Source organism: Protomyctophum parallelum (genome assembly GCF_964188405.1).
Source record: "Protomyctophum parallelum genome assembly, chromosome: 2".
NCBI classification, from domain to species: Eukaryota; Metazoa; Chordata; class Actinopteri; order Myctophiformes; family Myctophidae; genus Protomyctophum; species Protomyctophum parallelum.
Window position 1 is genome coordinate 43,566,857 of NC_139699.1, and position 13,421 is coordinate 43,580,277.

A 13,421-nucleotide genomic window follows, 5' to 3' on the forward strand; every position below is an offset into this window, starting at 1 on the left:
GTGCTTGAAATGTACTGTAATTCTGCAAACTGTTAATACATATATCAATTAATCAATCAATCAATCAATCAATCAATCAAACACAACTGGAGGAGGACCATGCACCGCGCCAGCGAGGGCTAGTCAGATATTTGCCTGCTGTGCGAGGCTCATTTCTCAGCCACTTAAACATATTTATGTCAAGGACCTCCAGTATTTACAAGCGAGTTTGGTGCCGTGAGGTAGTATGATTTGACTTTTATTCAGCCCTAGGACCTTTTATAGAGCCTGAATACATTCGGCCCTAGGACCTTTTATAGAGCCCAACTACATTGGGCCCTATAGGACCTTTTATAGAGCCTGAATACATTAAGCCATAGGACCTTTTATAGAGCCTAAATACATTAAGCCATAGGACCTTTTATAGAGCCTAACTACATTCAACCCTAGGACCTTTTATAGAGCCTAAATACATTAAGCCATAGGACCTTTTATAGAGCCTAACTACATTAAGCCATATGACCTTTTATAGAGCCTAAATACATTAAGCCATAGGACCTTTTATAGAGCCCAACTACATTGGGCCCTATAGGACCTTTTATAGAGCCTAAATACATTAAGCCATAGGACCTTTTATAGAGCCTAAATACATTGGGCCCTATAGGACCTTTTATAGAGCCCAACTACATTCAACCCTAGGACCTTTTATAGAGCCTAAATACATTAAGCCATAGGACCTTTTATAGAGCCTAAATACATTAAGCCATATGACCTTTTATAGAGCCTAAATACATTCAACCCTAGGACCTTTTATAGAGCCTAAATACATTAAGCCATAGGACCTTTTATAGAGCCTAAATACATTAAGCCATAGGACCTTTTATAGAGCCTAAATACATTAAGCCATATGACCTTTTATAGAGCCTAAATACATTCAACCCTAGGACCTTTTATAGAGCCCAACTACATTGGGCCCTATATGACCTTTTATAGAGCCTAAATACATTCGGCCCTGTAGGACCTTTTATAGAGCCTAACTACATTGGGCCCTATAGGACCTTTTATAGAGCCTAACTACATTGGGCCCTGTAGGACCTTTTATAGAGCCTAAATACATTAAGCCATAGGACCTTTTATAGAGCCTAACTACATTGGGCCCTATAGGACCTTTTATAGAGCCTAACTACATTGGGCCCTATAGGACCTTTTATAGAGCCTAAATACATTAAGCCATAGGACCTTTTATAGAGCCTAAATACATTCGGCCCTAGGACTTTTCCAGAACCTCTAAAAGAGCAGTATGAATCGGCCCTTACTATAGAGACAAAATAAGATTGGAGATTGATGTAAGAAAGAAAGTAAGAAATAAAGAAAGAATTGTAGAATTAGCAAAAGAAAAGACAAATCTGGAGATCAATAATAAAAGCAAACCAACCAAGAAGTTAAAGTAGGAAAGATCCTGTGGTGCTTATTGGAGATGGTTTATCAATCCACCTCTACTAGCCCCTGTCATGTCATGAGCTCAGCACACCTGCACCATTCTGCTAAAAAACATCATCTCATTCTCCCCCTGGTCTGGTGACAGGATATCAGATTACATCACAGATAGAAAGCAATAGGACCCTACCTGCTCGACCCCCTCACTTTGAGACCAGGTGCATCACAGGCCTGTGTGCTGTGATACCCCCCACTCTCCGCTCGCCCTGGTACCCCTATCTATCTATCTGTCTATCTGTCTATTTGTCTATCTAACAATCTCTGATTCACATCACATTCACATTTTAATTTCTTGTTGTTATTCTGTGTGAATAGAGATAATGGTTTTGAACTGTGTTGTAATGGAGCTCTCTGTCTGTCTGTCTGTCTGTCTGTCTGTCTGTCTGTCTGTCTGTCTGTCTGTCTGTCTGTCTGTCTGTCTGTCTGTCTGTCTGTCTGTCTGTCTGTCTGTCTGTCTGTCTGTCTGTCTGTCTGTCTGTCTGTCTGTCTGTCTGTCTCAGCTCTCCTTCAGGTATGATAGAGAGCACTCCGCAGCTCTTTGGGAGTGCCTGGAGAGTTCCATCGGCGTGCTCGCAGAGCCACGTCCCGGTTCAACCCGACCCCTGTGATACTCACCAACAAGCTGGTATGTACAATCGGACAGGCACGCACATGCACACGCACCTGCACACATAGACATCAAAGGGGGCTTCAGCCTCTGCCATTATATACCCGTCTGTAAAACAACTGCCCTGTCCAGACTCTCTGAATGCAGCATTTACTAAATGGTGAAAGAAATGCAAATGCCACTCCTTTCCATACGCCATGCCCGAAGGCAGCATTCAGGAGAAATGCTTTTTTTCCCCAAAGTCTCCTGAACTTGAACGCAGCATTTTGTGTTGAACAAGTTTGTTTAGAAATCCATGCCGTTACACCTGCATCTCCACTAGCTAAAGAGTGCTTGGTTGCGCCTCGAAAATAGCTGATCTACAATTATCGCTAATTTTGTCCAAAAGTGCCCTCTTACGGGATTTCAGCCCCAGCCTCTCTAACACTCTCTGCACGTCCCTGCGCACGCACGCACGCACGCACGCACGCACGCACGCACGCACAGTATCATGCTAAAAGACAAAATTTGTTTTAACTTCTCGCTCAGCATCCTACGCCTCGGAGATGTGTGACATCTTGAACCAGGAAGTGTTTTCTGCCTGCCACGAGTACATTAGCCCCGCCCCCTTTTACCATCAGTGTCGGGCGGACACGTGTAAGTGCGGAACGCCCTGCCTCTGCTCGGCGCTCGCGCACTACGCTCGCCAATGCCGGAAGTTCTCCGTGGTCATCGAGTTCCGATCTCACGTCGCCGACTGTGGTGAGTTGTCAAACCGAGAGGGCACATTGTCCCCTCGGATGTTTATTAGTCTCTCACGTGTAAATAAATTATCAATCATTTTATTTGTAGCCTAGTGATCAATCATGAAGTACATGGTACATTATAAATTAACAACCAGTATATCTCTGTGCTGGTAATGCCTTTTTATATGGCAGTTAGGTCTTATGTCCTTTGACTTGCATTGTGTGAATGCTATGTGATCTTTCATTCCCTTGGATATTTGGAGTGTCCAAAGAGGGGGATGCTTGATGGGGTTCCAGGCAGCCCCCAGCAAAAATCTGTTTTTGTTGTGTTAAAAGTGTTGAATTAAGTGTTAAATAGTTTTATATTCTGAAAGTAATCATTGCTATAGTATAGAGTTTGTGTTCAGTAACAGGGGCCGTCCTGTCTCTCCAGCTGTTTAATAAAAATAAACTACATTTTCAGGTTGGGATACCATTTAATCCAATCAGGAGAAGTCATACAGGATACATGCTACGCACGCAGTGTGCGGCTGCAAATTCTTTGACACATATTCATACAAAAAACAGATAATACTTTATTCAACCTTATAGGCCTATACCTGATTTGAAGTGTGGCTCTTCAAATGCAATATTTGTAATGATTCCATACGTTTAAACCAGAGGCAGAGACATGGCTTTATTATCCTATACTGAATGAAGGGGCATTCCACTCATTTTCAACATTTTACTATGTCATTAATATACCTTAGAGAGCTGTGGAAATAATGAAAAAGTCCCCCCATTCTGGAGGTCTGAAATAAATCATTAACATGGTGAATCACATCTTGATGTCAAGACCCCCTCTTCCCCCTATTTCAATGGGCCGCTTCTGGAGTGTTCTCTGCCCACCCATGTCCCCCATGCTAGATACTGTACGTCCTTGCTTACAGCGGGGGACAGGTCCCCCATGCTAGATACTGTACATCCTTACTTACAGCGGGGGACAGGTCACCCATGCTAGATACTGTACGTCCTTACTTACAGCGGGGGACAGGTCCCCCATGCTAGATACTGTACGTCCTTACTTACAGCGGGGGACAGGTCCCCCATGCTAGATACTGTACGTCCTTACTTACAGCGGGGGACAGGTCCCCCATGCTAGATACTGTACGTCCTTGCTTACAGCGGGGGACAGGTCCCCCATGCTAGATACTGTACGTCCTTACTTACAGCGGGGGACAGGTCCCCCATGCTAGATACTGTACGTCCTTGCTTACAGCGGGGGACAGGTCCCCCATGTCCCCCATGCTAGATACTGTACGTCCTTGCTTACAGCGGGGGACAGGTCCCCCATGTCCCCCATGCTAGATACTGTACGTCCTTGCTTACAGCGGGGGACAGGTCCCCCATGCTAGATACTGTATGTCCTTGCTTACAGCGGGGGACAGGTCCCCCATGCTAGATACTGTATGTCCTTGCTTACAGCGGGGGAAAGGTCCCCCATGTCCCCCATGCTAGATACTGTACGTCCTTACTTACAGCGGGGGACAGGTCACCCATGCTAGATACTGTATGTCCTTGCTTACAGCGGGGGAAAGGTCCCCCATGTCCCCCATGCTAGATACTGTACGTCCTTACTTACAGCGGGGGACAGGTCACCCATGCTAGATACTGTATGTCCTTGCTTACAGCGGGGGAAAGGTCCCCCATGTCCCCCATGCTAGATACTGTACGTCCTTACTTACAGCGGGGGACAGGTCACCCATGCTAGATACTGTATGTCCTTGCTTACAGCGGGGGACAGGTCCCCCATGTCCCCCATGCTAGATACTGTACGTCCTTACTTACAGCGGGGGACAGGTCCCCCATGTCCCCCATGCTAGATACTGTATGTCCTTGCTTACAGCGGGGGACAGGTCCCCCATGTCCCCCATGCTAGATACTGTACGTCCTTGCTTACAGCGGGGGACAGGTCCCCCATGTCCCCCATGCTAGATACTGTACGTCCTTACTTACAGCAGTTTAGGCGGGTGGCTGTTTCATTTATTTATTTATTTCCGAACAAATATAAACGAGAAAAGACAAAGTAAATATAAAAAACGGAAAAGAAGCGTAAACAATAATAATGATCTTTCATAATCCTTAACTTATGTGTATATGTTCGAAAAAGGAGTAGGAAGAAGTTTATTGAAAAACGTATCGAGTCCTATACCCCTTCTTTGTGTCTCAATACATCAAAACTTATATTCAGGTTGATTTTTTTTCCTTTGTTTACACACTCACAGTATAATGACAAAATGTAAATACAAACAATTTAAATAAAAACAATCAAGCCAATATAACTAAATATATAATTACAATGTATACTAATAATAATTATTAAGAATGAATAATTATGGTAATAACAATAACTATTGTATATAATAAGATCAGCACTTTGCCCAATTAGCTATTCTTCTAACCTATATTTCTTAATTATGTCGCTTTTGAACCCATTCCAAAGTGATGTTCTGGTTCATGTGGTAGTGGTTGGCACTGCAGCATATAGACTAAATTTGACTGAGGGACTGCCATTGAATGTTTTTGAATTTTTTATGCCATATGAAAGCAGGGAATCATAGCTTCAAATTGACATATTGGTTGTTCAGTTTGACCCACCAGTTTTGGAGATATGGCTTATAGAGGTATGTCTTGCAGAAAACAGCGAGTTGAGAAGACAGGCTTGAAAGGTTCACTTCTGTGGTCTCTAACATTACACCTAGCTACATGTTTAAGCATTTGTTTCATATTTACATGTCGATTTCACCTCTGACACTTATTTCAGACATGCTCTAGTATGTGACGATTCTCCCTGTGCTATTAACTCATTTTGGGGTAAAAAACTAAATAAATGTTTTTCTCCTCTGGTGAAAAGCTGGAATTTGTGCGATGGCAGTCTCTCAGTCAAATCTGGTCACAATTATGTTTTTGTTTGCCACACATGGAATGAACTGACTGTCATTGTTTTGTATGTATGAAGACAGACTTTATGTTCAGATTGTCCTGTGCTAATGGTGTGCTATAACCCCCTGTAGCCGTCGCGTGTCCACAGACCATGGAGTATGGCACATGTGTGTCTTCATGCCAGCGCCGTTGCTCTGCGCTGTCCATCCCGCAGCACTGCGGGGACGAGTGTGAGGAGGGATGTGTTTGTCCACGGGGCACCTTTTACAACAGTCGCTCACAGGCCTGTGTGCCAAGGTCAGTGCTTTTGAACACAAAACACGTACATTTGCATGTACGTAATTAATAATAGATTCGTGGCTTTTATCATTGCTCTCCTATTGAGTCATTTTGGGGCGAGTGAGCAGGGAGACGATTCATACTTATAGGCGCCCATTGGTGTTGCGCACAGTGGTGTAATGGTGATTTTGTTTTCGGTACCACGGTCGCACGCACGTGCACTCGTGTGTGCGTGTGCATAGCCTACATGTGTGCATAGCATGCGCACAGAACTGCTGTTAAGCCTATATTGTTTATAGGGTATGAGAATTTTAGACCCACACACACACACACACACACGTGCATAAGCGTGCACCGTTCTGTTCCGTACCTGCGCGTGCACGTCACAATTTGTTTGCTACCACGGCGTGGTGCTACGTTCTACGACCATGATGACACCACTGCTTGTGCACCATTATTCTACAAGGTTCAGGCTATACAGTTCAAGGTTGTGCTTTATTGTTACATCTTGTGTGGTACAGTACAACTTAAAAAAAGATCAAAAAAAGAAATGGAGAGCGTGCAAAAAAGAGCAAAAGATCTGCCACATTATCACTTCAGATCTGCTATCGTAGCTCATGCTATTTTTGGTGCGCAACACCAATGCAAAACTAAGATATAAATGTATGCAGTACCTTAATGATGCCTTAATGATCCGAATTGAAACAAGACCGCAAGGTCTTTCTTCGGTGATGTCCTTTTGGACCAAATGTGCTAATGTATACAGACCCTGTATGTCTGTACATTATGTACACGTATGTATGTCTGTGTATGTATAGACCCAAATGTGCAAATGTACAGAGTAGACCCTGTACGGTTTTCATTTTATTGTCTAATAAAAAATGGTCAATCAATCAATCATGCTTCAACAAGAGGCATGGCTAATGATGCACTCATTGGCTGTATACAACATTATAAAAGTGAAGCTCTACTGCCATACTATAGCAACTGCAGGTTTAGATTACGTGACAAGAAACTTTCCGAATCAGCATGCTTATTGTAAAACAACACAGACACGTGCTTATGCACGCACACACACGACAGTAGCGTTTCCAGGAATTACATTTTGGGCAGGCAAGATGTGTTGTGTCTTTGTGTCTTTGTGTCTTTGCATTCCAATGGGTGATTGGGGGTCGCGCTCTACGCGCAACGCCAATGTCTGAGCAGTGAGCACAGCTGTCCTTTGCTCTCATTGGCTGTAATGCAGGCCGTCTCGGGCGCGGTTGCAACACATTTCATACTGTATGATGTCCAGTCGGCGAGAGAGCCAAATATCAAACCTGCTAGATATTCAGAAACGCTCGGGAGGGTGCCGGCAAGCGCTTTTATCTGCGCTGGATCTTCTCGCAGCTCCTTTCACACACAGCGAGCCAATCCGCTGCCCACTATTAGTTCTCAGGTCTGGTGTTTGTCCTCTCTATTTTCTCAGTCGCGTGTTCAAATGGATTTTGTTCAGGCGGCCGCCTGGCCATGCCTTATTGTAGATACGCCACTGGCACATGAGAACACACAAACACTACATGCTTCAGTTGATCCAAGTGGTACTGACGGGTACTGCAGTTACTGGCCAACTGGCTAGCTAGGAACTGCTGGCTAGAGTGCTTCAACCAAACAAGTCCTCACAAGGTGATATTTGTATTTGCTCTAAAGTTTAGATCAGCCTTTAAGTGGAAATCCTTGTATCTTTTCCCGTGGACATTATAGAGCCAGCAGACCTCGGTAATTGTGCACTCTCTCTTTCAACCTGTACCTGCCCTAGAAGACTTAATTCCCCCTAAAATGTCCCCAGGTTTTTACATCCTAGCATGGCATGCTGCCTTACTTACCATGTGCTAGAGTTACATCGAGGAATTCTCTCTGAAACCCCCCTTTCATTCCCATTCGAGCGGGGGACGACACAGATATCTGATAACCAGTGAGAAAGAATTTGTAGTACAGAGGCCGATGTGTGGCGCTGGCCTATATGTTACAAAGGCTTTTTAGCCCCCCGTTAAACAAGGTTTAGCACCACTCTGTTCCACCCAAGAAGAGTATCATAACAAGAAGGAGTTTGTTTTAAAGGGTGATACAAGTACATTAAGATAAAACAAAAGCTTATCTTGTCTTATGTATTTGGATCTACTGTTGGTACTGAAGTCTTAATCCGGGGAGAGCAAGCTGTGCTCATTGCTATATTGTGTGTGTGTGTGTGTGTGTGTGTGTGTGTGTGTGTGTGTGTGTGTGTGTGTGTGTGTGTGTGTGTGTGTGTGTGTGTGTGTGTGTGTGTGTGTGTGTGTGTGTGTGTGTGTGTGTGTGTGTGTGTGTGTGTGTGTGTGTGTGTGTGTGTGTGTGTGTGTGTGTGTGTGTGTGCGTGTGTGTGTGTGTGTGGCTGCGTGCGTGTGTGCACGCGCGTGCGTGTCAACAGGGGCGAGTGTCCTTGCAGCTTCCTGGGGGCAGACTACGAAGCAGGCGATGTCATCATGACATCAGCAGGTTTACAGTAAGCCCCGCCTTCTCTCTGCCTCTTTATTGGCCTCCAGGATATCATCCATGTCCATGATGAATACATGATACCAAATGACAACTTCTCACTCACTTGATACTAACCTCAGATATAGATTGACCTTCCAGTACATCTCTCTTTTAACCTACATCACATTGTTCTTTCCATTAACCCATGATGGATGTATTTAAATAGATCCCTACCTTCCATCTCCTTCAGATGTTTGCGTTGATCACTGCAGTGTAACCACTCTCTCCTTCTCTCCAGGCTTTGTCACAATGGCAAACTAGTTCCACAAAGTGCTGCCACCGGTAAGTTGCTTTGTGTATCACTGTTATCCTCAGAATTCTGCCCTTATAGTGTGAAATAATCACAATAATCATGTCTCATGAGAGTCAACACAAACTATAACTGCAGATATTGAGATATAAAGTTCCATGGCCTTGTGAAGTTGATGACGACAGTACTGTATATTGAGTGGTCAGATTGACATACATATAATACATATACATAATCTATCAGAAAGCGTTTCATCAATTATCAAAAATCTTGATTCTTTATTGAATCAAGAATCTTAAAGATTCTTGCTTCTACTTTTACATCGCTTTGCAGCTCAACTGATGATTAGCATGAGGTTCAAACTGATAACTCTGTGCATCTCTGTCGGCATTGATGGTTATTGGATTTGTCCGGTCTTTGCGGTGGATTTGCTTGGTGTCATTTCCGATCCTGCGCACCCTTTCGCATTCACTGGGGCTGTATTTTGCGTGTCTTAAGCAGTGTTGTGCCCAACGCCCTTACATCGCGTTACGTTACATAACGTAACTACTATTTGCAGTAACTTGTAACCTAACGCTTTACATTCCCCCATTCCATAATGGCCTTATAGTTATTGTGCGAGCATTACCTGCGTTATGGCGTTATGTCAACTTATGTGATCAGTGAAAAGTCTCGCAGCTCCGTGACTCCGTGAGTCTATCATACAGGCGTCTCTGTGCTGCTGACTGCAGTGCAGAGAGAGAGAGCGCTCTCTGTGTTGACAGTTTCTTTGTGCAGTCATACTAGCCTCTCAGCCCACATGGCTTACACCCTAACGTGATAAAAGCACGTCGCAGAAGAGGTCATTGATTGGCTAACGTAGGAACAGATTTCAGGGTAAGCCAATCAGAGACAGTCTACAAGGTGGGCGGGCTTACACTGGCTGTTGTAAACAGTAACAGATATATTCACAGACACACGAACCCTTGTAACACATACATAGATACTACACAGACAGAAATCGCCGGTAGAACGAAAATCATAATACAGTACCACGCGCTAAAATGGCAAATGCGGATCATGACAGCGAGATCGGTTGCTTTGGGAGTTGGAAATGTATACACTATTTTGAGTACTTGCGACCCAAGGTAACTTGTTTCTGACAAGGGTAGCAACTAGTTAGCATGGGAGCTAACATTAGTTTAACTCTGGTCCATATCGTTAGAAGACAAGGAGTCCTCCTTAATAACACTATGGTACTTTCCATCCGTTCCCCAACCCGTGAGGGTTGCTGCGTTTACACGGGCAGACACAGACGAATGGGAATATCATTTGGAGCAGGCCGAGCAGCTACTGTATACGTCTGTTTGCATCAACATGTTGCTGGCTTAGTGGCTTCACAATGAATGATACTGTATCGTTGCGTCTGCCCGTGTTTAATGGTCAGGGTTTCACTGTCCACAGCAGGCAGACCTGTCAAAACTATGCACTTCCCAAAACTCACAAGACATGCCAGCCACCACCTATAAGTTCAAACACACCTCTAGAATATTTCTTTCCCCAGCTATCTCATTCCACTTTAATTTATTTTATTTAGTCTTAGTTTTTCTCTAATAAAGTAGTTTTTATTTGTTTTCTCATGTTCCCCTTGAAAAGCGTCTTTAAGTACTCAGAGAAGCATTATATAAATAATAATATTATCACTATTATTATTACTACTTTTTTAATTGCCTATGCTTATGTAGTCACTATTCATTGATTCACTCGTATCCAAATCCATTAAAAAAAAAGCTCACTGATGATCAGGTCAAATTGGCCTATTGATATGCGATTAATTGAGATTAATTAATCACAAAAAACCTTCTTTTAAATCGTTTTTTATATTATTATTTTAAAGTAAAGTAAAGTAAAGTAGTTACTTTCATAATTTCATGTAAAGTAAAGTAACAAATTACTTTTTTAGATAAGTAACGATAACTATAATTCCTTACTTTTAAAAAGTAACTTCCCCAACACTGGTCTTAAGTACCAGGTCTTATTCCCTAACTTGAGTAAACTAAAGACCTGGTGGCGTGATCAATGCCATTTGGCTATTCTGAGTGGCCAAAGAGCATTGATCACGCCAGGTTATCGTGCAGTGTGTACGAGCCATAACTGAGAAAGACATCTTGTCCTGCCATAACTTCTGCTGTGGATAGTACCATACATCATTTTATGAACATATACTGTATGTGCTGCATTTTGAAATTGATAGGAAATTGATAAGTAATCTAAAACCTATATTGAATTGTCAATACAACTGCTGCTTTTTGCCTTTGTAGGGCAAATGGACCCACAAATCCCCTTAATTCCATCTTCAGAACTTTGCCACCATTAATGTCCTGTTCCCTGTTTACATACTCTGCTTTCCACTGGCTTCAACCTTCAGACCACCACTGACCACACATCACCTATAATCCCATTCCCCTTCATACACACATTCAGTAAAAGAGACGCAGTCTCAATGTGTTTTTACTGGTTAAATAAAGGTTAAACACACACAGTCACACACAGTCACACAGAGTCACACACACACACACACACACACACACACACACACACACACACACACACACACACACACACACACACACACACACACACACACACACACACACACACACGCTAAAGCAGTACAGCAGTATTCCATAATGTTGTTATATAGCAATCATTTTCTCATTTTCAACGTGATTGTTGATAATAATTATATATAATATATATATATAATATATATATATATATATATATATATATATATATATACACAGTACATTTGGTTGTAGTACAGTACATTTGGTTGTAGATTCACAATCCTTATGCTTCCTCTCTTTCCCCACTACCTCCCTGCAGTCAAGCTGTGCCCTCCAGGCCAGGTGTATCTCAACTGCTCTGACGGTGAAGATGGTCTCCTGCTGGGCCAGGGCTTGGCCTGCGAGCAGACGTGTGAATCCTTCCTGCTTAACCTCACCTGCTCAACACATGAACCCTGCGTGGCTGGATGTGCATGTCCTCCCGGGTGAGTAGAGTACCCTGAACTTGAACTTGAACCTACCCTGAACCCACCTGACAACAACAAGGTCATTAGCTACTTTTATATTCGTAAGACAAAGTATAGATGTTCCTTTTGCATTAGCCTTCCCTCTTCACCTCTTGCCCAGCAGCGGGCTATTATAGTTACGGCAACCTTCCCCGTGTTTCTTCACTATAGTCCGATCCAGAAGAACACAGTTTGCCGGCCACTGCTACAGAGCTGACAATGAGGTTATATCTTCCCTTCTTCTCTGGAGTCCTGCCTCAAAGCAGACCAGAGGTAGAAAACTGTCGTTCCCTGATGTCATCACTAGGGACACATTAATCAGTAAGCAGGAACTGGGGACGGCAATGAAGGACCGGAAGGTCTGACGTGGCATTGTGAAATCTATGATCTTGAAAAATGATGATGATGATTATAGTTACATTGACTAGACACTTAACCAGTTAAACAACCGTACTTGGTTGGCCATGACCCCCACAGTTATATACTTGGTCAGCTTCTTCTTTTGTTAGGCACAAACAACAGTGATAGGCTTTAGTCACCAACGTTTTACAATTATAACATTGTGCCTTCAATTTTGACACGGCCCCCAGAGCCGGAAGAGGCGTCTACGTTTATATGTCTGTGTTTCCCTGCCCACATCCCTGCTTTTTTGGTGCTCCCAATGGGTGGACCAAAGGTTCCTACATTATTATATTTGCTACATTATCAGACCAGTTCATTGCTATGGATACGATATATGTATCCAACGCATCTGTATAACAAACAAATGCGTGATTGGGAGGCCCCCCATGGGCTGATCTCTTCCAATTCCATGTTTGGCGCAAAGGCACATGGAAATGAATGTCCGTTCTATACTTACCGTTTCTATGCTTACCCTTCTGTCAACTTTGCTGCGGTTGCTTTCTGTCGGTCATCCCATCCTATCAATGATCTCACAGTGGCTCTTTCATTCATGCTGAGCATCACACAAAAGATGCTATTCTCCCTGAATGATTTAGACCTGAAGAAACCTAAAGCTGTGAGGTCAGGCTGGCAGCGTCCATGCTGACTGTGTCACTGTGACGGTGGGCTCTGTACTGGGCTTGGGGGCTTCGTGAAAATTGTCTGTGTGTTTCCCACCGTGGCTGTGTGACCCTTGACCCCCCGCCCCCCTCACATCGTGGGAGGAGTGTATAGCACATAGGGCCGATGTCAGGAAGTCCACCAGAGAGGGGAGGTGGCAGGTGTAAGTGGAAACCCCCCTACATTAATGACTTTGTCATGAGGAAGCTCATGTTGCATTCTAAAAGTGCTTTGTAGGTATAAAAGAGCGTGACATACGGCCATTTACAGCAAGCTGTGTCATAAACGCTAAGAATCGTCTCGGAAGAGTTTCAGCAGTGGAAGTTATCAATTTTTGCTATTTTTTGCTATTTGCAAAGAAGTCAAATTTCTATAGATCATTGAGGAACCTTCGATTGCTTGACGGCTCACTTCACAGGTCCTACACACACCCCAGGTGAACCCCTAGTTTCTGGATTGTGGGAGTCAAATGTTCTCTCTCCCAGACGTGGTCTA

At 43.6% G+C, this 13,421-nt stretch overlaps 1 protein-coding gene across 1 annotated transcript in view; it reads left to right on the forward strand.

Moving 5' to 3' along the window:
• Positions 1-13,421, forward strand: part of otog (otogelin) — a gene marked incomplete at both ends in the record, with an annotated part of 90,914 nt that overhangs the window by 31,777 nt on the left and 45,716 nt on the right. The window contains 6 exons of the mRNA XM_083759315.1: positions 1,977-2,101; positions 2,612-2,824; positions 5,862-6,027; positions 8,453-8,527; positions 8,798-8,841; positions 11,678-11,843. Of these exons, the coding sequence (XP_083615441.1) occupies positions 1,977-2,101; positions 2,612-2,824; positions 5,862-6,027; positions 8,453-8,527; positions 8,798-8,841; positions 11,678-11,843 (789 nt within the window). The remainder of the gene's footprint in view (positions 1-1,976; positions 2,102-2,611; positions 2,825-5,861; positions 6,028-8,452; positions 8,528-8,797; positions 8,842-11,677; positions 11,844-13,421) is intronic.